The following is a 22,930-nucleotide window of genomic DNA, read 5'->3' on the forward strand; positions in this document are numbered from 1 at the left end:
TGCGCAAAGCCTCTTCTCGCGCGAACGCGCAGCCATCAACTCGAGTATCCCCGCAGCCCCAGGGATGCGAGGTCCGCCGTAAACCAGCCTCCGTTCCTTTCGTGGAACGACGGGCGTCGCCTGTACCTCCGGACTCCTACTCCACACCGCCCCTCTCGCATTCCTCGGGATCGAGTGCACACGGGTGCGCGCCCGGCCTCAAAAGAGAAACCTCAAAGAAACAGACCGAGGAAAGCGCCCAGGGGAAGGAACCCCGGCGCGCGGGCCGCGAAGCCTCAGCCACAGCTCCGCCCTCCGGGGCCGGCTTTCTGCCTCCGCATTGGTCCGCGCGCCCGTCAGTTTCCGCCCCAGGCCGCGCCAGCCGGCCTTCCGACTCCCTTGCTCATTACGCCGCCGTACTTAGGCTGCCTTGCCGGCTGTTGGCCGCCCATGCCAGTCTGAGCCTGAGCTAGCGCCAGCTCCGCGAAGCTCGGGAAGGGGAGGGCCGGACTCGGCCGCAGCTGAGCATCGCCTGGGTGGGCGGCAGGGCCGCGGCCTCTCCGCCGGCAGCACCACCTGTCGCGGGGCGAGACTTAGGGTAAGGCTTCGCGTGGCGCGCCGTCGCGGGAGGCTTGGCACTGCGGGGCCAGGGCGGGAGTTCCTAGAGGGGAGCGGGCGCCGGCCTCCTCCTGTCCGGCCAGTGAAGCCGTTTGCGGACCTGCGGCCGGCTTCCGTGTGTGCGGCTGGCATGGACCCGTTTAGCGGATGGGCGGGGCGAGGCAATGGGAAGGGGTTCTTGGGATCGGGGCTGAGGGCGGGGGAGTGGTCAGGTTGAAGCGGTCCCCAGTTCCAGCGTTCGCGGCTCTTCCCCGGACACGGTTTTGGGGCGCGACTTCCCCGTTTCTAGACTCGCTGGTCCCAGGGTGGCCCCCTTCCCGCCCCAGAGTGAGATCCTGTGGCCTCCAGAACCCGAGCATCGTTCCCTTCCGCGCCCTTTGAACACCCGATTTTGTGGCTAGACACCTATTACCAATGTCTTTCTGCAGGGATGAATTAATGACAGGAGTTAGGCGCTGTGTGTGTGTGTGTGTGTGTGTGTGTGTGTGTGTGTGTGTCTGTGTGTGCGCGCGCGCGCTCGTTCGTGTGTGTGTGTGTGTGTGTGTGTGTGTTAGTTCGTTCCTCGCTTTAAAGGAAGTTTGTTAGGAGCTAGAAAGTTCTAAGATTGGAACAGTTCTGTCAGGCAAAATGTCATAAGTAGACCAGGACTGGCAGGTGTTCCTTTGACGCTGGTGGTAACCACTTCTGCTTGTGTGGTGGTGTTACATTTTCGATCCTGGAATTGACTTTCTTTCTTACGAAAATAATTCCAGAAAGTTTGTTGCCTTTTAATGAGAAGCATAATCAAAACAATACATTTTTTTTTCAAAATAAACATCTTAACAGTAGTGCTTCCTTACAAAACGTAGTGTTACCTCCTATCAGATTTACCTTCCTGATGCTTGTGGCAATCACTTCTGGCAAAATAATAGCATTGTTGTTTCTTTTAGTGTTGCTATTGGTAGCAATGGAAGCACTATTGATTGTCAGTTACGGTCTGGACACTACTCTCTATGTGAGTCATTTCAAAATAACTTTGAGGTTGGTACTGTTATTTCCCCTTTATAAATGAATAAACTCAGGCTTAAGAAGGTTAAGTAACTTGCGCAAGATCCCGGGTTTTAGGTAGCAAAGCCTGGATTTGAACTCAAGCAGAATCAGGCAATTTACCATAACAGCTCCAGCCCCCTCTTAACATTGCCTTGTATGCTTCTTAAGCATTGTTCATGTTGTTGAGCTAGTTGCAAAGTTGTACTCATGAATTTTAATTTTAAAATTTATTCTTCACTCATAAATTTATTCTTTAGTTTCCAGGCATTCTGGAAGTTAGAGAAGAAATGGTTGCCCACATTTACCCCTCCTCAGCTGCCCTTGTATTGTATGAGTGTGTGTGTGTGTGTGTGTGTGTGTGTGTATACTAATTCTAGTAGTTATACAAAATATAGATAAGTATAGAATCTACTGTGTAATTACTAAAACTAATTGAGTTACATGTTACTATGTTACATGGTTTGCAGAAATATAGAAAAAAACAGTTTAACTCTTGGCTTCTAATATTGAACCTTTAATTAGGTTTGAACTCTGACTTGTAACCTGTATCTGACTCTTTTATGGTAGTTATAAAAACTTAATGAGAAGTTAGGCATAACGGCCAGGTATGCTGCTAGAACTTTTATCATAGGTTAATAGGGAATATTGGGCTATGCTTTTGTAGAAGTTCTTCATTCTCTTGAGAATTAAATATACCCTTGCTCAATGGTTATTCCTGAGAAAGAAGCGTTTACAGATTTCACCCTTAGAAGGTGTTTATGTGTAATGTTTTTTCTTTCATACATTTGTTATGAAAACACGTTAAAAAATTCATAAAAGAAAAACTCATTTACCATTTGAGAATTTCTTTTGTAAATTAATTTCTATAATGCCATAAACTATATTTAATTTCCTATAAAAATAAGCTCTTCTCAACTATATTAAAATTTATGTTAAGTTAAACTAAAATTCTAATTTATGTTGGTGAATTTTTTGACAAACTTAATAATATTTTAAAACAAGTAATGTTGAAACCTGTAATAGTTTACTGAGGATTAATTTTAGAGGGAGGACAAAATTCATACTAAATGTCAAAATCACTCTAACATATGATTTTCTAAAAACCTATTTTATTAAAAGTTAACTTTTATTTTAAAGTCACCATTTTGATTGTATGGCTGCATATCATTTCTGTTGATCAACATGTACAAATTTCAAAGGTAATGAAAAACACTATATTGATTCTGTAGATGTTGTTTAGGATGACATTTGATGTTGCCTGGACGTGTATGCCATCCACGTTCTCATTATTGACCTAGAGATTTCATTTGAAGTCGTATAAATAAATGCTAACCATGATCATCCTTACAGCCTCTTAGTAAGGATTTCACACCAGAAGATGTTGATGCAGAAACTCACAGGCATTCGGGAGGCACCTTCTGACCACCTTAGTCTCTTACTACCACCAGTAGTGCTTAGGTAACTAACATTGAAGCACTTGGAGGGCACTGTGATAAGCATCTTACACGGATTACCTAATTTAAATCTTAAAATGGTACTGTTTAGTAGGTCCTGTTGTTTATCATCCCCACTTGAGTGATGAGAAGACTGCAACAGACTTACTCAAAATCACAGAGCTAGCACTGGCCAACCCTGGATTTAAATCTGGTAATTGAACCCAGAGCTTGTCTTTGACTACTGCTGACCTGCCTGGATATGGATTTTATTGAATAAACCTTCACGTCAAGTAGTCAGGCTCTTAATGATGATGATAAAGCTCTAATTGCTTGACACTTTATAAATACCTGATTACTACACACAGCTCTGCCCAACAGAGTTTGCCCTCCGCTAGTTCATTGATAAGAGAATTAAGACTTGTAAGGTGGTGGTTCCCAGACTTTGGGACTTCTTGGGCAAGCATGCACAGGGGGACAGTTGGGACCAGACATAGACTGCCAACTTTTAATTCTGTCAAGGTTAAGGACCTTTTTAAAAACTACCACAGTCTACAATGCCTGTCTTTTCATAAAAGAAAGGACATTTTTTTTTATCACTAAAAAGGTATGAAGATCGTAATTAGAACACAAAAACAAAGACCATAAGTTTTGTTTTATGAACGATTATATTGCATTGTCCCAATTTTTCTCATTTGGCCACAGACCCATGAAAAACGTGTCCCAGATGAACACCAATTCAGAGACCATTTGGGAATGCCTGGGTGACACCACTGATTGCAAAATGGTGATGAGCCGAGTCCAGATTCAGACTTGGGTCTGACTACAAAACTTGTCCTCGTTGCCCCCAGTCATGACCTCTGTCTAATTTCGGTCTCCTTTGCATTGCTTCCTTTGACCCCAAGTAAGAGGCTAAGGTGAGTAGTCTCCTGCAGCCAGTGATCTAGCAATTTCTGTCCCAGTCCAGTTTGTAAACAGCAGAGAGTAAGTTCCAGGGCAAGGCCATGTGAATGACACACCAGGGGAGAAACCACAGGCATATCTCAGTATCCCAGAAACTCACATAAGCAGGCAGCTTGATTTTGCATGTTGATTAAAAATTGGAAGCCCTGCCTTTTGGTTCCTTTTTTTACTTCACTCTCCTTGTATCACATCTGCATAACGTAACATTTTATCTTGTTGCCTCCCCAGATGATATTAAGGCTACCTGTCTCTTAGTCCTTGGTTCTAATTTTGGCAGAATTTTTTCCCCTTAAGTTTGTTTGTTTTTTACTCATGCCTGCTGTTTTAAAGACACTGTTAAAATTACTTTTATATTTTATTTTACTATCACTTACTAATAAAGTAAGTGATATAACATCTATGTATTTTTTGGATATATTCTCTCATTTGATCATCAAAATTATCTGTAAGGTAGATTTGACAGGTGGTATTATCTTTATTAAACAGACTAAATTCAGTGTTTGATAGCAAAACTTTAACCAGGAGTTGAAAGTAGATTTCATGTATTAGAGTGCTGATCTTAACTTCTGAAAGGAAAAACTAATTCTCCTTACTTGCAGACTCAATTCTTCTGGCCACCAAACATGGGATTTTTTCCCCCCACACCCAGCAATTCACCAGTTCTCAGCAGATGCTGACTGGGTGTCCTTTAACCTCATTCTGACGCTGTCCAAATGCAGATAGCGTCACATCCCACAGGTTAAGAGTTCAGTCGCAAAAGATGTCCCTACTTCAGATGCCAATTGGAAGTCCAGGTTGTGACCTGTACTTCTGACCTATAAACTGAGGCTTCCCACAAACCCCTCCTCAAATTGGATGATTTTATAATGGCACATTGAACTCAGAGAGATACTTTACTTGCCTTTACCAGTTTATTATAGAAGGATGCAACTCAGGAACAGATGGAAGAGATCCGTAGAACTGGGTATCGATGGGAGTCGGGGGAGGATGTGGGGCTTCCCTGCCTTCCCTGAGTGTGCCAACCCCCAGCACCTAGGTGTGTTCACCAACCTGAAAGCTTGGCAGATCTCCTTCTTCACGAGTCTCTAGCCCCTGCCCACTTCCCTTTTCTGGAGGTTCCGGAGTGGGGCTGAAAATTCCTGCTCTCTAATCGCTTGGTGTTTCCAGCTCTTCCCTGAGGCTTTGTAGTGGTCCACACTGGGTCACCTCAAAATGGGTGGCTTATGAATAACAGAAAATACTCCTATCATGCAGGAAATTCCAAAGATTTTTAGGAACTCTGTTCCAGAAACTGGGGACAAAAACCAAATACATTTCTTATTATACAACAAGTGCTGATTACAAAAATGCTTTTTTTTTTTCCAGATTTTCTTTGACTTAAAGTAAAAAGTATTCCATATTATTTTAGATGTGCCTACCTCAGCAATATACTGCAAATACTAGTTCAGTCTTCTGGTACTAAAATTTTAATCCTGACACATAATGCTGTCTCTCCTGGAAGAGCCACACAAACACATGATCAATGCTACCATTTCAATTTCTGTCTTTTTAAAATTTATTTTGAAATAACTTGAAAGGCTTTGGTTGCATACATCATACTTCTTGGCCCCTTAATAGTTCACTGTGTGTTTTTGAAACACAGGTGTCTCTTACATATGGTTATCAAATTCAGGAAATTTAAAATTTTACAAAACTTTTATGTAAGCTATGGTACATGTTTCAGTTTTGCCAGTTGTCCCAATAAATGTCCATTATAGCATTTTTTTATTTATTTAGGTTTTGCATCTAGTTGTCATATGTTTAGTCTTCTTTAAATTGCAGTAGTTCCTTAGTGTTTGTCTTTCAGGACATTAACTTTTTAAAGTGGCCCAATTATTTTGTTGTATATCTCTTGTAATTCTTTATTACTGTTATTATTGAAGTATATTTGACATAAAACACTGTGTAAAGTTAAGATGTACAACATGTTAATTTGATATATTTATATATTGTAGTATGATTGCCATTGTAATGATATTTATTGCTTCTAATGTTATATCATTTCTCTTTGGTGGTTGAAACAATTTAAGATGTAGTCTCCTAGCAAGTTTGATGATTATAATACAGCATTGTTGTCTATATTCACTATATCATGTATTAGATCTCTAGGAGTTACTATCTCTTAAGGCTCTCACTGCAGGTTTGTACCTTTAAACATCTGTCCTATCCTCCCATCCCCCCACCCCCATCTCTCATGATTTTTGATGTTCTTATAATCATATAGATTTCTTGTTTTTGTGGCCGTACTTATACACTACATTTATATGAAATACCCAGAATAGGTAAATCCATAAAGACAGTAAGCAGATTGGTGGTTTATGGGCACTGGGGGAGGGGAAAAGCTGCTTAATGGGTACAGTGTTTTCTGCTGGGATAGGGATGATATTTTGGAACTAGATGTGGGGTTGCACAACATTATAGCTTTTCTAAATCCCTCCAAATTATTCACTTGAAAATGGCAAGTTTTGTTATGTGAATTGCACTTCACTTAAAAAATAATCCCAATATAAACGGTTTGCTGCACCCCCCATACAAACCCTTGATTTCTCAAAAACTACAAATTCCACTAAGAACTTATTGTGGGATCATTGCAATGATTTGTAATAATTACGATAAATGGGCATTGCAGGTTGATTTTTGGTGGGAGAATTGATATGCAGAAGAATCTATTATATTCCTATCATTTAATGTTTAATGTAGTATGTAGAATTTTCCATTTTGAAAAATTCGTATGTGTTTTTGATGGACAGGAAAGGGTAAAAATATGTTTTCTAGCCAATTTGCATGTTTATCTATGTTAAATAACAGGGTTTTTGAAAACAAAAAATATTTAGTACATTACATAATCCATAACACATAATATATAATTATTACATAAAAATAAGTATAGTATTATACTAATATTATGTTAGTACATTAAAGTCCTACATCTAGGTTAAGAATTTGTTTGTTTTTTGGCTTATTTTTTTCGTTTTTTTAAATGTTTATTTTTTAGAGAGAGTGTGTGTGAGCAGGGGAGGGGCAGAGAGAAAGGGAGGCACAGAATCCGAAGCAGACTCCAGGCTCTGAGCTGTCAGCACAGAGCCCAAGGAGGGGCTCAAACTCTTGTACTGCAAGATCACGACCTGAGCCTAGCAGAAGTAGGCCTCATAACCGACAGAGCCACCCAGGTGCCCCTAGGTTAAGAATTTGAATAGCTTCCCTTCCTCTAAATGTTTACGCTCCAGGCTTTTCTGTTACTTAACTTTTCCACCTTCAGCCTAGACTCCCACACCCATTTACATGGAACTCATGTTTACTAGATGTTACCTTGTTTCTTAATCTCTCCATTTCTGGGTCCCATAAATGGGAGATACATCTTGTCACACTTGGGTAGATTAGAAAAAGAATAAGTATTTAGCACATTTTGTAGTGTGCCATATATACAAAATGGCAATGATGAGTAACCAGGGACTTAGAGTGTTGTCAGTCTTTGTCTTCACCCAACTATTACTCTTTTACAACCGTTGCAGCCTGTAGAAACATAAATGTACTTTGAAAAAGCTTTATCAAGTGTGGATAATTAGGCTTTCTATATCTGCTTTTGAAAACTGATACCTGATGTGCATGCAGTTCTCTGAAAAGTTTATTTGCTTCTTTTTTCCCAGGTGAAAGGAAAGATGTTGTCCCGGATCAGAGTAGTTGCTGCTCCTTGTACTCTGGCATGTCGTCATTTGCACATAAAAGAGAAAGGCAAGCCACTCATGTTGAACCCAAGAACAAACAAGGCTAGTAACTTTAATACTAACATAACATTTTCTCTCTTCCTGGAAAAGGTTTGATATATTTCACACTGATAAAGCATGAACTTTTTGTATTTTGTAGCTTTATCCTAAAAGTATTCAGAGGTATTTGCTTTTTCTGCATGACTTTTCCCTTTTCTCCATGTGGCAAGAATCGTGGCTGCATTATGGCTCCCAGTTTCACCCCTCAGGGATATTTAGATTTACCCAGCTCAAATCAGGTACTTACCCTGGACCAATCTAATTGAGCCCTTGGAAGATGGAGTCAAAATTGTAGAATAAAATTTCATCTACTTTTATATATATATATATATATATATATATATATATATATATATATATATTTTTTTTTTTTTAATTTTTTTTTTCAATGTTTATTTATTTTTGGGACAGAGAGAGACAGAGCATGAACGGGGGAGGGGCAGAGAGAGAGGGAGACACAGAATCGGAAACAGGCTCCAGGCTCTGAGCTGTCAGCACAGAGCCGGACGCGGGGCTTGAACTCACGGACTGCGAGATCATGACCTGAGCCGAAGTCGGATGCTTAACCGACTGAGCCACCCAGGCGCCCCTAAAATTTCATCTAATGTCCACCCCTACCGTACCTCCAACCAGCTTTTTGGACACAAATCATTGTGTACAAGTGCTTTTGCCCAGTAATCTCATAGTGCTACTTCAAAGTGGGGAGACTTCTGACCCTCTTTACAACTCTTGGGGCAGAAGTGGCAGGTATCATTGATACCTAGTCTTGCCTTAATTCTGTACCCAAAGTGTGTTCAGAGGGCAAGTCCCTCTCTATTTTTTAGTGGTGATATTAATTGGGAAATACACATAGTTCTGAAAAAAGATTTCTTACAGAAAGCTTGTAAGAGGATACATTGGATTTATTGTAATATGGACAGTTACCTCTTGGGAAGGGTGCATGCAGATTAAGTTGTGATTTATTTTAAAACAATGGTCATCAGAAATTTGCCAGTCCCGTTTATTTCCTCTGGTGGGGGTTGGGCATAATTAATTGTACAGTATATGTTTTGAAGGATTTCAGGAAAATTGCAAGAGGAAATTTGATCAAGGGTCACGCAGAGCGCCTTATCTTTGCATTTTTGGTACCTTGCACAGAAATGAGAATTCTGTAGGCAGTGGTGAATTAAATGAAGCTTAATGAGGGATGTTCTAATTCTCTCTTTTTTTTTTTTTTTTGCCTCACTTCCCCAAATCTTGCTTGCTCTCCAAGATGCAACTCGCTCAAATCCAGTTCTCCTGTAGAGCCTTTTCATACCACCATAGACTGGAATAATCTCTCCTTTCTCTGAAACCCTGTAGCGGTTTTTATCTTCCTGTTCCTGTGGCAAGTAATCAATATATGTTGCTGCGTGCTTCCTTTCATGTCTTAAGCTGTCCTTGAAGTAGTTGATGGTAGTTGCGTTTTCATGAATTTATATTCCTAACTATATTTCAGGTTCCTTTGGGGATAGGGACCATTCAAAATTTTTTCCTTCAGTTTTGGATAATTTTGTAAAGGCTTAGAAATTCTTGGTTGACACGTTTTTGTTTTGTATTTTTTCTTTCAACACTTTGAATATGTCATCCTACTGCCTTATGGCCTCTGTGGATTCTGATAAGAAATTAGCTGTTCCTCTTTTTAAGGATCCTTTTTACATGATGAGTCACTTCTCTGTGCTTTCAAGTTTCTTCTTTTGTCCTTGTCTTTCAACAGTTTGAATATGTGTGGCTAGGTATAGATCTCTTTGAGTTTTTTCTGATTGGAGCTGTTGAGTTTCTAGGATATGTGTTTCTTCTAGGGTTCGTGTTTCTCATCAAATTTGAGAAGCTTTTGGCCATTATTTCTTCAAATATCCTTTTGTCCTTTTCTTTCCTTGCCTTCTGGGACTCCTGTTATGCATATGTTGGCACACTTAATAGTGTCCCACCAGTCTCTGAAGCTCTGTTCATATTTACTGATTGATTTTTCTTTGTTTCTCAACTGGAGAATCTCAATTGACTTACCTTTAAGTTGACTGATTCTTTCTTCCACCTGCTCAAATCTGCTGCTTAACCCCTCTGAACTTTATTTTAGTTATTGTACTTCCAATTCCAGAACTTCTGTTTGGTTCTTTTTTTTAATTTTTTTAATTTTTTTTTATTTTTTGGACAGAGAGAGACAGAGCATGAACGGGGGAGGGGCAGAGAGAGAGGGAGACACAGAATCGGAAACAGGCTCCAGGCTCTGAGCCATCAGCCCAGAGCCCGACACGGGGCTCGAACTCACGGAACGCGAGATCGTGACCTGGCTGAAGTCGGACGCTTAACCGACTGCGCCACCCAGGCGCCCCTGGTTCTTTTTTATAGTTTCTATTTTTTCAGTGATATTCTGTAGTTAGTGAAGTATCATTCTCTTACTTCCCTTTACTTCTTTAGATGTGGTGTCCTTTAGTTCTTTGAATATATTCAAAATAACTAGAGTCTTTGTTTAATTAGTACAATGTTTGAGCTTCCTCAGGGACAGTTTCTATTAGGTACCCTTTTTCCTGTGTATGAGCCAGACTTTGTCTTTGTGTATGCCTTATAATTTTTGTTGAAACCTGGACATATTAAAGAATGTGGCTGCTCTGGAAACCAGATATTCCTCCCAGGGCTTGTTATGTTGCTGTTGTCTATTTAGTGACATATCTGAACTAATTTTTTTTCTGCGTGTGAAATATAATTGAACTTCTTTAAAGTCCTTATTCTTGTTTGTTAGGCCCACTAAAGTCTGCATCATTAGCTAAGTAGTCAACTAATGATTAGACAGAGACTTAAATACCTAAGGGCTTAGTGTACATGTTGGAGTGTGTCTTTAGTGTTCAGGCAGGTTACAACTACACATTAGCCTTTATTTCCTGCTTACATGGAGCCTCCAGGTTAGCCAGAGATGGGAGCTAAGGGCCTTCTCAGATCCTTCCTGGACTTGCCTACAGTTTGTGCATGATGACCTTCTAGATTCTTAGGAATATGTCAAGCTTTTCAACCACTGCCCCCACTCCCACCCCATGGACATTTTATTCTTCAGCTTCTCCTTTTCAGTTTTTTGGTTAGCCTGTTGTTTCCTCAGCTGTTATCTACTGCCTTAGGCAGCCGCCATGTTAAATAATTGCCTCAGATTGTTTTCAGGACACTCTTCTGGAGAAAAAGCTGTTCACACTGGGTGAGCTCCATATAAGGTTAAATAAAGACAGATTTGCAAGTGGGGTCTTCCACTGAAAAAATGGCAGCTTTCCTGGGGATGGGGCTGTAGAAAAATCTCCAACCGCTAGACTCTATTTTTCAAAGCGATTATTTCATAGTGATTGCTGTTTTCTAGGCTTCTGTGGAGCTGGGGAGGGAAACATAGGAATAAGGCAAATAAAAATGTCATGAATCCTGCTTTTCTTATGAAAATTCAGCTGCTTCTCTTGAATAAAATGTTCCCTGATTGCTGAGGCCTTTGGTTAGTTTCCAGAATTCTGAAAAAGTTTATTCTGGTCATTTGGCCAGTATTCTTGTTGCTTTTATGGAGAAAAAGATTTTTGGAAGTCTTTACTCTGGCGTTTTTACAGACATCACTTTGATAAAAAGAAGTTAACACACAGCTGAATATCAGAAATTGACAAAGATTTTCATATGACATAGGTTAATTTTTTCCTAAGTATCATTCCCTGCTTGCTCTTTGTCAACTCAGCCTCACTGCTTTCTAGTGGAAGGAGCTTCTGTTATCAGTTTGGTTTGTGTTCTTTTAAACTGTATTCTGTTAATTTCATTTCTAATGTATGTATGGATCTGTGTATATGATTTATTTTATGGGGGGTTTCTGAATATAACAGTTAACAGTAAATGTGTTTGATTTGAAACTTGCTTTTTTTTTTCTTAACTATGGGTCTGGGAGATACTTGTACTACATAATTGGAGATCTGTGTTTTCCATACCAGGAAATACCATAGGTTCCTTAACTGTTCCATAATTCATGGGCTTTTAGTTAGTTTGTAATAGTCAAGAGAACTAGAAACAGTACTATAACTAATCTTTTTTATATGCCTCTTTATGTATGACTATTTCTCTATGATGGCTGTCTAGAAGTAGAATTGCTCTCTTGTAGAGTATGTGCATTAAAATTTAAGAATGTTTTTAAGTTGTCTTCTAAAAAGCTTAAACCTGTTTACATTTCTAGCAATGGTATGTGAGAATAACTCTTTTACCACACCCTCACTGATACTAGAGATGATCAATCTTAAATACTTATGACAGTCTGGGCAAAATGGTATCTTACTTATTTTTTAAAAATTTACATTGAAATTACGTTTTGTTGGATAGATAGCACCATTGCAACCTCAGTAAGCAATAATTTTTAATCCTTTTCTCCTTTGTAGGGAATGGCGTTTACGTTACAAGAACGACAAATGCTTGGTCTCCAAGGACTTCTACCTCCCAAAATAGAGACACAAGATATTCAAGCTTTACGATTTCATAAAAACGTGAAAAAATTGAATAGTCCTTTGGAAAAGTAAGAGTTGATTAGATGTTTCATTTTTTTTTTTTAAGGAGATAATTGTTTTAAGTTTATTTTATTATGAGAGAAAGCACAAGCGGGGGAGGGGCAGAAAGCCAGGAGAGAGTGAGAATCCCAAGCAGGTTCCACACCATCAGTGCTGAGCCTGATGCAGGGCTCAAACCCACGAACTGTGAGATCATGACCTGAGCCAAAGTCGGATGCTTAACTGACTGAACCACCCAGGTGCCTCAGATGTTTGGCTTTTTTATTGATGTCCTGATCAGAAAAATTGGGAGCATTATGGTTATTATTGCATATGGAATATATGTGGTCTCAAGATGAAGTTTGCATTTTAGTCAGTTAACTATTATTTTTATAATGATTATGTTTCCTTTATTTCACTGAATGTTTGTGTTTGCTATTGTAAAATTTAGCAGAAATCTATTTTTAAGCTTAAAATCACAGAGCATTTCAGACTTGAATGGAATGTTAGAAACAAAAGCTATTATCTGACTTGTATCCTTTCTATTCAACAACTTTTATTAATCATCTACTTTGTGTTTGCCACTGTACTGGCCACTGAGAGTGTAAAGTAGGTAAAAGGTAGGTGACCATATAATATATCATCCAATCCACAGGAGTAACTGAAACTGTCCCAGGAAAACTAGAATGTATTGTCACCCCAGTAATACACAGCCCTGCCTTCTAGGAGCTCATCAATAGAGATTATACTGTGACGGTCATTGTACTCTATACTACTGTGTGCAGGACAGTGAGAAAAAGGTACATGCAGAGAACATTCTGAAAGCACAAAATAGGGACTCCTAGCCGGATTTGGGGAATCCATTAAAGTTTTCTGGAGGAAGTGATTCCTGAGCTGTGTTTTAAACAGTATATTACACGTGGCAGGCAAAATGAGAAAGAAGGGCAAAATATTATGGGTAGAGGGATCAGTCTGAATGCAGAATTAAAAATATCTTCTGGGTTTGTTAAGTACAGGAGATTATTGTTTGATTACTGGTGAGAGTGGTTTCTCACCAGTAAGTAAAGCAGGACTTGGGGTTAAGCAGGTATATTTCAAGCTAGAAGGAAGTTGAAGCTGCTCACGCTGTGAGGAATGAGCCCAGAAGAAACGGTAATTGATAGAACAAGATCCCAGAGAACTGAAAGGGGCGTAGAGTCAAGTGCAAAGATGGAGAGCATGGGACTGAGTGCAGAGGTAGAAGGCATAAGGTCGAGGACAGAGGTGGAGGCTGACCTTGCACAAGAAAAGTATAGAGGTAGAGGGAATAGGGTCAAGTACAAAGAGAACAGTGGGTTGAGTGAAGAGGTAGAGGGTGTAGGGTCAAGGGCAGTGGTAGAGGCTGGCCTTGGACGAGAAAAAAGAACAGGTCATTTTCTGGGGCAAGAGCAAAGATAAATACAGGTACAATACGGATAAGCTATGCAGGTGGTAGGGCAGAGGTTGTGAGATCTCATCCTGCCTTGTTGACCTTGATTTTCTCTATGATGTCAAATATGGAGGTTGTGGCTAAGATTTAAAAGGGCCAAGGTTGAATAGAATTGGTGAGGAAAGTGATAAATGTTTAGAATAGCCACTTAGCCAAAGAGTGTAGCTGAACAAGGACAGATTAAAGGGATGGGAAAGCCCTGAAGACTTAGTGGCTTAATCTTGTTTGTATTGATGTCATTCTGCCCAGCAATGTTATTTTTACATGGAAAAGGTGAAATGTAACTTAATTCAGGTTTGGGGTTTGCTGGGCTGGCAAAGATGCTACATTAATTTATTCAGCTAGTATTCATTCAGGGCTGTTATGTGTCAGGCATTGCTTTAAGCTCTAGCACTACAGGAATGAGAAATTCCACCCTTTCCTTCAGGGGGTCCATGGCTGGAAAAGACAGACACTGTGGAAGGGGAGTGCAGTGATAAAGGTACAGGGGTGTTCCAAAATGGTGAAGATTTGTTCAGAGTGAGAGGCTTGATCATGGGATCCAGAGTGGGGAAAGAAGAGGAGCCAGGGAGGAGCTAATAGAGCGGGAGAAAACAGAGGGATCCAGGAGCCAGAGATCTCTCAAAGAACTGGGAAGTGGGGGCAATGGATAGCTAGCCACAGGGGAGAGGGTTGCCTTAGTGGTAATCAGAATTTCTAAGCTGTAGTAGTCCTAGGTGAGGACAAGATCCAGCATGGAGCACTCAGAGGAGGGACCAAACTTAGATGGAGGTGAAAGGGAATCACAAGTGCCTGATAGGTCTCTGCTGTCTGTTTCACAGAGCTACTCAGTCTTGTCTGTTTTCTCCCCTGGACTGAGGAGCAATTTCCTTCCCTTTAACTTCTACCTATGGGTATTATTTCTGTCTGTGGTAGCTGCATAGAAAATACTATTCCTCTTCTAAATAGAATCACTTCTCCCTGATTATTCACCAAATATTTGCACACCAGTTATATTCCACTTACTTTGCTAGTTACTGGAGATAGAGAGGTATATAAAGCAATAGTCCCTAACTCATGATACCATCCAGGCTGGAGGGAAGAAGACAGAGTCAGGAAGTAGAGTGAGAGTTGCAAAGGAGGGAGTAGGGTATTAAGGGATCTGAAAAGAGGAAAATCTGTGTCTGTGTGGTGGGGGAGGGGAACGGGCACCAAGGGAGAGAGTGCCACCTGAGCTGCATTCGGGGAGAGTAAGTAGGGACTATGCATGCATAGGGGGTGTCCAGAAGTTGCATTGTATGTAGCAACACCAAGGTAAGACATGGGTGTATTTGAGAAACTGAAGTAAGTTCAGTATGAACATGTGGCTGGAAAGTAGGCACAGGTGTTGCTAACTAGTTTAGAAGCATTAGCCTATTTAATGGGTGTTTGGAAAGCATTCAAAGAGAATAGAAATAATAAGAGTTATTTTTTTTTAAGAGAAGACTAGATTGGAGCAGGGGAGCAAAACCGTGTGTATACAGACCAGTTAAGAAAGTTCTTGATGGCACAAAAACAGACACATAGACCAATGGAATAGAATAGAAACCCCAGAACTAGACCCACAAACGTATGGCCAACTCATCTTTGACAAAGCAGGAAAGAACATCCAATGGAAAAAAGACAGTCTCTTTAACAAATGGTGCTGGGAGAACTGGACAGCAACATGCAGAAGGTTGAAACTAGACCACTTTCTCACACCATTCACAAAAATAAACTCAAAATGGATAAAGGACCTGAATGTGAGACAGGAAACCATCAAAACCTTAGAGGAGAAAGCAGGAAAAGACCTCTCTGACCTCAGCCGTAGCAATCTCTTACTCGACACATCCCCAAAGGCAAGGGAATTAAAAGCAAAAGTGAATTACTGGGACCTTATGAAGATAAAAAGCTTCTGCACAGCAAAGGAAACAACCAACAAAACTAAAAGGCAACCAACAGAATGGGAAAAGATATTTGCAAATGACACATCGGACAAAGGGCTAGTATCCAAAATCTATAAAGAGCTCACCAAACTCCACACCCGAAAAACAAATAATCCAGTGAAGAAATGGGCAGAAAACATGAATAGACACTTCTCTAAAGAAGACATCCGGATGGCCAACAGGCACATGAAAAGATGTTCAACGTCGCTCCTTATCAGGGAAATACAAATCAAAACCACACTCAGATATCACCTCACGCCAGTCAGAGTGGCCAAAATGAACAAATCAGGAGACTATAGATGCTGGAGAGGATGTGAAGAAACGGGAACCCTCTTGCACTCTTGGTGGGAATGCAAATTGGTGCAGCCGCTTTGGAAAGCAGTGTGGAGGTTCCTCAGAAAATTAAAAATAGACCTACCCTATGACCCAGCAATAGCACTGCTAGGAATTTATCCAAGGGATACAGGAGTACTGATGCATAGGGGCACTTGTACCCCAATGTTTATAGCAGCACTCTCAACAATAGCCAAATTATGGAAAGAGCCTAAATGTCCATCAACTGATGAATGGATAAAGAAATTGTGGTTTATATACATAATGGAATACTACGTGGCAATGAGAAGAAATGAAATATGGCCTTTTGTAGCAACGTGGATGGAACTGGAGAGTGTGATGCTAAGTGAAATAAGCCATACAGAAAAAGACAGATACCATATGGTTTCACTTTTATGTGGATCCTGAGAAACTTAACAGAAACCCATGGGGGAGGGGAAGGAAAAAAAAAAAAAAAAAAAAAGAGGTTAGAGTGGGAGAGAGCCAAAGCGTAAGAGACTCTTAAAAGCTGAGAACAAACTGAGGGTTGATGGGGGGTGGGAGGGAGGGGAGGGTGGGTGATGGGTATTGAGGAGGGCACCTTTTGGGATGAGCACTGGGTGTTGTATGGAAACCAATTTGACAATAAATTTCATATATTAAAAAAAAAAAAAAAAAGAAAGAAAGTCCTTGAGGTAGCCCAGGTGAGAAATGATGCTAGCTTGGATGGGGTGAGGGTGGAGAGGGGGAAATAGATATATTTGAAAATTATTTAGTAGGTGGACTCTGTAGGGCTGTTGCTTTATTAGACTAGGGTAAGGTAGAGTGAGAGAGGGAGAAATCAAGAATGGGATCTTGGATTCCCATTTGGTCAGGTGATAACAGGAAGAGGAACAAGTTTGAGTAAAAAGTAATGCGTCTGTTTTACACATATTTAATTCAGGGTGACCACTTTTTTTTTTTTTTTAATAATAAAAGCATCTACGACTTAATATTTTTAAGTTTATTTTTTATAGTAATCTCTACACCCAACATGGGGCTCAAATTCATGACCCCAAGATCAAGAGTTGCATGCTCTTCTGACTGAGCGAGATGCCCCATCGCTGGTTTTTTTTTTTCTTTTCAGGCCAACATTTTCCAGTTTTCTAAACTTTATTCTTGAAAAGCCATTGTTTATATGTGTATATGAGTTGACCATTGCCTTTATGCTACCTCTATGCTTTATATAGACCTGATAATGCCATTAAGCCTATTGGATTATAACTCCACAAGGACAGAGGTCACCTCTTACATCCTGGGAGTCCAAAATAGTGCCTGGCACATAGTATTTAGTAAATATTTGAATGAATGCCACTTTATTTTGCTTCCGTATTTACATGTTAGTCACTTTGAACATTAGTTCCATAAGGATAGTCTTTGCATTTCTAGTTCCTGGTATAGAGCCTGACTTTCAGTAAGGGTTCAGTAAATGTTAGCTGTTGTTTCTGCTGTTCTCCTCCTCCTCTTCTCCTTTGTCATCATCAGCATCTATAATTTAAGTGCATTTTTACTTCTGTTAATCTTTGTCCTGGGTGTTAAACAGTGATAATTCAGGGTTTGTTTTCTGGCAGGGAAGGGAGTCCTCAGTTTTCGATGTTTGCGTATGACTTTCAAAGGCCAGAACTCTAAGTATAAATGCTGACTGATGTAGACCTTATTTACTGTGCTTAATTTCAGATACATCTACATAATGGGAATACAGGAAAGAAATGAAAAATTGTTTTATAGAATTCTGCAAGATGATATCGAAAGTCTGATGCCAATTGTATACACACCAACAGTCGGTCTTGCCTGCTCCCAATATGGACATATCTTTAGAAGACCTAAGTAAGGCTTATTTTTAAAACTGTATTTGCAAAGATTATTGTATAGGGAAAATTGCACCCCCTAACCCCTCTTACATTTCTCTTTTATATATGCAGTCTTAGGTCAACCACCTTCCCACCTCACAAAAGCTTAATTTGGACAAAAAGGGATTAATAAAAATGCAGCATGTTGATATCTTTTGTTTTTGTAGAAATAGCAACATTCATTCCTAACCTTCTGTAATTTATTTTGGTTGTTAGAACTGTGCATTTCTGTACCAAAAAAGGGGGGATGTAATCTTAATTTTCGTGGCAGATTCTCCAGAATTATCATGAATATCATTTTGATGATCTGCCCAAATTAAGAGATTCTTTCTCTCTCTCTCTCTTTTTTTTTTTAATTTGTGTTGTTTGTTTTTTCTTTTAGAATTTGTACGAATTTTAATTTCAAATAGTTCTGGCACCTCAGCTATTTTAAGTAGAAAGAGTACTGGAATGGGCATCTACTTAAGTCTTTCAATAAGTCACTTTCTCCTTCTGAATCTGTTTTCATTTGAAATAGGGATCCTAGCACCTCTCAGAGAGCAGCTGAGAAGGTCAGATGAGGAACTGATGGGACAATTCTTTACAAATTTTTGATTAATTTGTGTTTTCTTGTCATGTTCCTCTAACCTGCCCTTTTCTTCAGTCCTCACACCTTTCCCATGTTCTGCTTACACGTTGGTACAAATGTACAAATTCAGACAGTGCAGGATAGCATTGACCTTCACTCTCCCCTCATCTAACCTAGTGGCGTTCAGACCTTAATGTGCATACAAAACACCTGTGGGACTTAAAATGTTGATCCATGCCAACCTTCCTCTCCTTCCTGTTCCCAAGATTCTGCTGACAAAGAGAAAGGTCTGGAGGTCTGGATTTTAATGACCGTGGTTGGTGATGGTGCTGCAGGTATTCCCTGGAAGACCCTTGGAGAACAAACATTGTCTTGTTCTGTCCTGTGAGCTGCCATCAGTTAATGAGTCTTAAGCATTTCTTTTTTCTTTTTACATTTATTATTTTTGAGAGACCGAGAGAGACAGAGCACTAGTCAGGGAGGAATAGAGAGAGAGGGAGACACAGAATCCGAAGCAGGCTCCAGGCTCTGAGCCGTCAGCACAGAGCCTGACGCGGGGCTCAAACTCACAAACCGTGAGATCATGACCCGAACCGAAGTCAGACGCTTAACTGACTGAGCCATCCAGGCGCCCCAAGTCTTAAGCATTTCTTATGTTAACCCAGCTGTTCAGCTTTTTTACATTTCTTTTTCATTTAGAATAGTGTTTCTCAATCCAGATTAAAGGATTAAGATAAAGTTAAAAAATACTGATGCCTAGGCCCCACCCTAGAGATTCTGATTCATTCAATCTGGAGTTGGGCCTCTGTGTAGGTGTTTCATAAAAGCTCTTGCTGTGGTTCTGATGTGTACCCAGCACTCAGAACGGACTCGAAGCATAAAGAGCATGGTTTTTGGGTGAGGACAGGTACTGTGTGTCCATTATGCAGTATAGTGCTGCAGGGGTGTTTTTTTGTTTCTTGTTTTTGCATTGAAGATCATCAGTAAATCTTGATTGTTTAATTGACCTAAACTCCAGGCCAGTTAAATCAGGATCTCTGGAGGTGGGACCCCTGGCATTTTTTTAAAAAGTTCATCAGACAACTCTGTTAAGCAGCTGTAGTTGAGAAACTGTTTAAACTGATTTGAGATGGGATAGTAATGCCAAAGCTGAGATAGGTACCAATGAGAAAGTTAAGTGTAAGAACCAGTTTGAAGGCACTGGGGACCTGTTGACCCTCACATCTGCCTGACTCATTTTCTACAACCTATGTTTCTCCCCCATCCCCTTCTCCCTACCTCTCTTCCTTTTTAAAAATCTGGATTATTTATCTCAGTTGGATAACAATACGCTGTGTGTTTAAAATAACTTTTCACTTTTTCCTAATGCTTCAAGGACATCCTCTTTTGTGTGAAGTTATTTACTGTAGTTTTCTTCTCTCCCTTCCTGCTGTTTCATATTTCAAATTTTCAGTTTTAGTGAGTTTGAATCAGAGTGTATGTAGCTTTATTATGCTCTCCTGCATTAGTGGTTTATTTTTGTACTGCCTTTTACTGGAGGTGTCTGGAGTTTATTTGAACATGAGATGTGGAAACATTCCTTCTTGGGTAACACCATCACATCGTATAATAATCATCTTTGTTGCAGCTACTGTGTGAGCAATGCAATTATAGTTTGAAATAGTTGAAAATGTTTGAAAATAATCCAGTGTGATTTAGCAAAATCTGCTTGGAAACGATACTGTGTCTTGATGTTTTATTACAATATCTAAATATTCCAATTATGAACAAAAACTTAGTAGAAAGCAAAAAACTGTTGTGAAATGCAAAGGTGTTTTTGTTCTGTTGCAGGGGATTATTTATTTCAATCTCAGACAGAGGTCATGTTAGATCAATTGTGGATAACTGGCCAGAAAATCATGTTAAGGTACTAATAGCACAACCTTCCTCTTCACAATGTATTTTCTTTCTTTGTAAGTTATCTCTGAATTTCCAAGAACAGTTTTCATTGTTGCTCTGATTTACTTTGCATTTACATACATGCAGATTTAGCGCCCTGAGGAGATCAGGATAGTAATACTTACAAAATGGGTGACCAGTACGGAGTTTACCCTGGGAAAGAAATTGGAACTAGTTCACACTGTGAACCTGTCACTACCACTGGTGTTTTTTGTTGCCTTCTTTTTATTCCTTTTCTGTTTCAATTAATGTTATTGCCGGTAGAGAAAATACATTAAATGCCATAAAAAAAACTTTCATTTTGGTGGGTGGTGAGAGGATTTATTACGCCTTTTTTCTTCTGAATCCCAGGTAGATTTAGATCCGTAGCAAATATAAAACTCTTTGAGTTTCAATTGTAATAGATATAAATTTTCATCAGTCTGGCTTTCATAAAACAAAATCTGATGACTTATTAAGATCTTTTGGTAGGCTTTAGTGCTTATTATAGGCAGTAACCTTACTTGCCTTTATAACATGTCTTCCTCACCAAAATAATCTTTAATGAATAATTATTAGTTGTAGTAATCTAGAAAAAATTTGGTCAGATAATTACTCACAGTATCATCTTAAAACTTGGTAGGTATATTTTGTATTCTAGATCTCCCCTCAGCCCCCCACACACTGTTGCTAAGGTTTTTCTTGTTTGGCCTACGTTATTATGTGGGAGTAGCATGTTGTTCATTTCTAAACTTGATTTTCTCTTCTGGTTAATCTCTGTCCGAAGTTTGCCTGCCTGTCCCTGGTTTAGTCTTTGTGAAGATATATAAGTTGACTCTCCAGTCAGAAGCATTCTGTTCCTAAACCAAAGACAGAGGAAAATCAGACCTAGTTCATTCTCATTTTTATACCTAGATTCTAAAGTCCTACAGTTTTAAGTATGCTTGGTTGGTTTATGTTGGAAGTTAATCAAGGAACAATTTTGTTTTTAAAAGAGTGAAAATATACGAAGAGACTCTTTTTTTTCAAATGCTTTAGTACCCCATTTTTGGCAACTTTTAATTTATATGTATTTTTTGTAATTAAGGCCGTTGTGGTGACTGATGGAGAGAGAATTCTGGGTCTTGGAGATCTGGGTGTGTATGGAATGGGGATCCCAGTAGGAAAACTCTGTTTGTATACAGCTTGTGCTGGAATACGGCCTGATAGATGCCTGCCTGTGTGTATTGATGTAGGAACTGATAATCCAGTGAGTAAAACAATTTTTCCCCTTTGATCTTTCTCTCATATTTAAAAAACAAAAGTTTTATTATATTCTTCTTTTGAAGATAATATAAGATGGGAAAATGTGATTAAAGCTAGTCTGTCTTGAACTGTGCTTTTGATATTTATACAGATAACAGTAAATTAAGCCTATTAAGAGATTCTTGAAGAAAATGTAATGAATTTTTAAAAATTATGATAGTAATTTTTTTATTTTGCAATTTTTGCTTTATAGAGTATGTTTAAACTGGTGATGTAACAAAATGATTTTATTTTTACATTTGGTCTATTTTGTAGGCACTCTTAAAAGATCCGTTTTACATGGGCTTATATCAGAAAAGAGATCGATCACAGCGCTATGATGACCTGATTGATGAGTTTATGAAAGCCATTACTGACAGGTATTTTTTAAAAGGTTGAGTAAATGGAAGAATCTTTAATTAATAAAAGAAAGGAACCACAGTTTTCTTTTCCTTTATCTCTTTTGAAGATGGGTACAAGGAGATTAAATATTTGAGAATTTGGGTTCTGTTCTGCCTGCTTAGATTCTGATGCTGCTGACACCCTTTATACTCTGCCTTGCTTTCCTGAGTTATTGGACCTGCTGTAGGAAGTCTGTATTCCCTGCTTCTGCCAGACCCTCCTGTCCAGTTCTCCCACCCCTTGGCCTCTGGGCTCACTTGCACCGTTCCTGGGACTCTCGTGCAGCTTTTGTGTTTTAAACTTGCTGATCTGGGGTGCGGGTGGCTCAGCCAGTTGAGCATCAGACTTCAGCTCAGGTCATGATCTCGTGGTTGACAAGTTTGAGCCCTGGGTCGGGCTCTGTGCTGACAACTCAGAACCTGGAGCCTGCTTCGGATTCTGTGTCTCCCTCTCTCTCTGCCCCAACCCTGCTCATTCTCTCTGTCTCTCAAAAATAAATAAACGTTAAAAAAATTTTAAAAATAATTTGCTGATAATTGGGGCTCCTGGGTGGCTCAGTCCGTTAAGCACTTGACTTCAGCTCAAGTCATGATCTCATGGTTCATGAGTTCAGGCCCAGCATCTGGCTCTCTGCTGTCAGATCTTCTGTCTGCCTCTCTCTCTGCCCCTCCCCTACTTGCGCTCTCTCTCTCCCTCTCTTTCCCTCTCAAATAAATAAACATTAAAAAAAGAATAATAAATTTGCTGACCATTGCTCCTCCTGTCTCTCCACCTCTGCAGCATCTGACCAGGTTTTCTACTCCTTCATCTTTGAAAT

General features: G+C 39.7%; 1 protein-coding gene across 2 annotated transcripts in view; it reads left to right on the forward strand.

The window, feature by feature from the left end:
• Positions 1-22,930, forward strand: part of ME2 (malic enzyme 2) — a 49,644-nt gene continuing 26,714 nt past the window's right edge. The window contains exons 1-8 of one of the 2 annotated variants that reach the window (XM_045457722.1): positions 1-577; positions 3,765-3,976; positions 7,709-7,828; positions 12,226-12,359; positions 17,770-17,919; positions 20,341-20,416; positions 21,515-21,676; positions 21,988-22,091. In XM_045457722.1, the coding sequence (XP_045313678.1) occupies positions 7,721-7,828; positions 12,226-12,359; positions 17,770-17,919; positions 20,341-20,416; positions 21,515-21,676; positions 21,988-22,091 (734 nt within the window). In that variant the 5' untranslated portion in view covers positions 1-577; positions 3,765-3,976; positions 7,709-7,720. The remainder of the gene's footprint in view (positions 578-3,764; positions 3,977-7,708; positions 7,829-12,225; positions 12,360-17,769; positions 17,920-20,340; positions 20,417-21,514; positions 21,677-21,987; positions 22,092-22,930) is intronic. The other variant, XM_045457721.1, reaches the window with a different exon arrangement.

This window comes from Leopardus geoffroyi, chromosome D3 (genome assembly GCF_018350155.1).
Source record: "Leopardus geoffroyi isolate Oge1 chromosome D3, O.geoffroyi_Oge1_pat1.0, whole genome shotgun sequence".
Taxonomy (NCBI): domain Eukaryota; kingdom Metazoa; phylum Chordata; class Mammalia; order Carnivora; family Felidae; genus Leopardus; species Leopardus geoffroyi.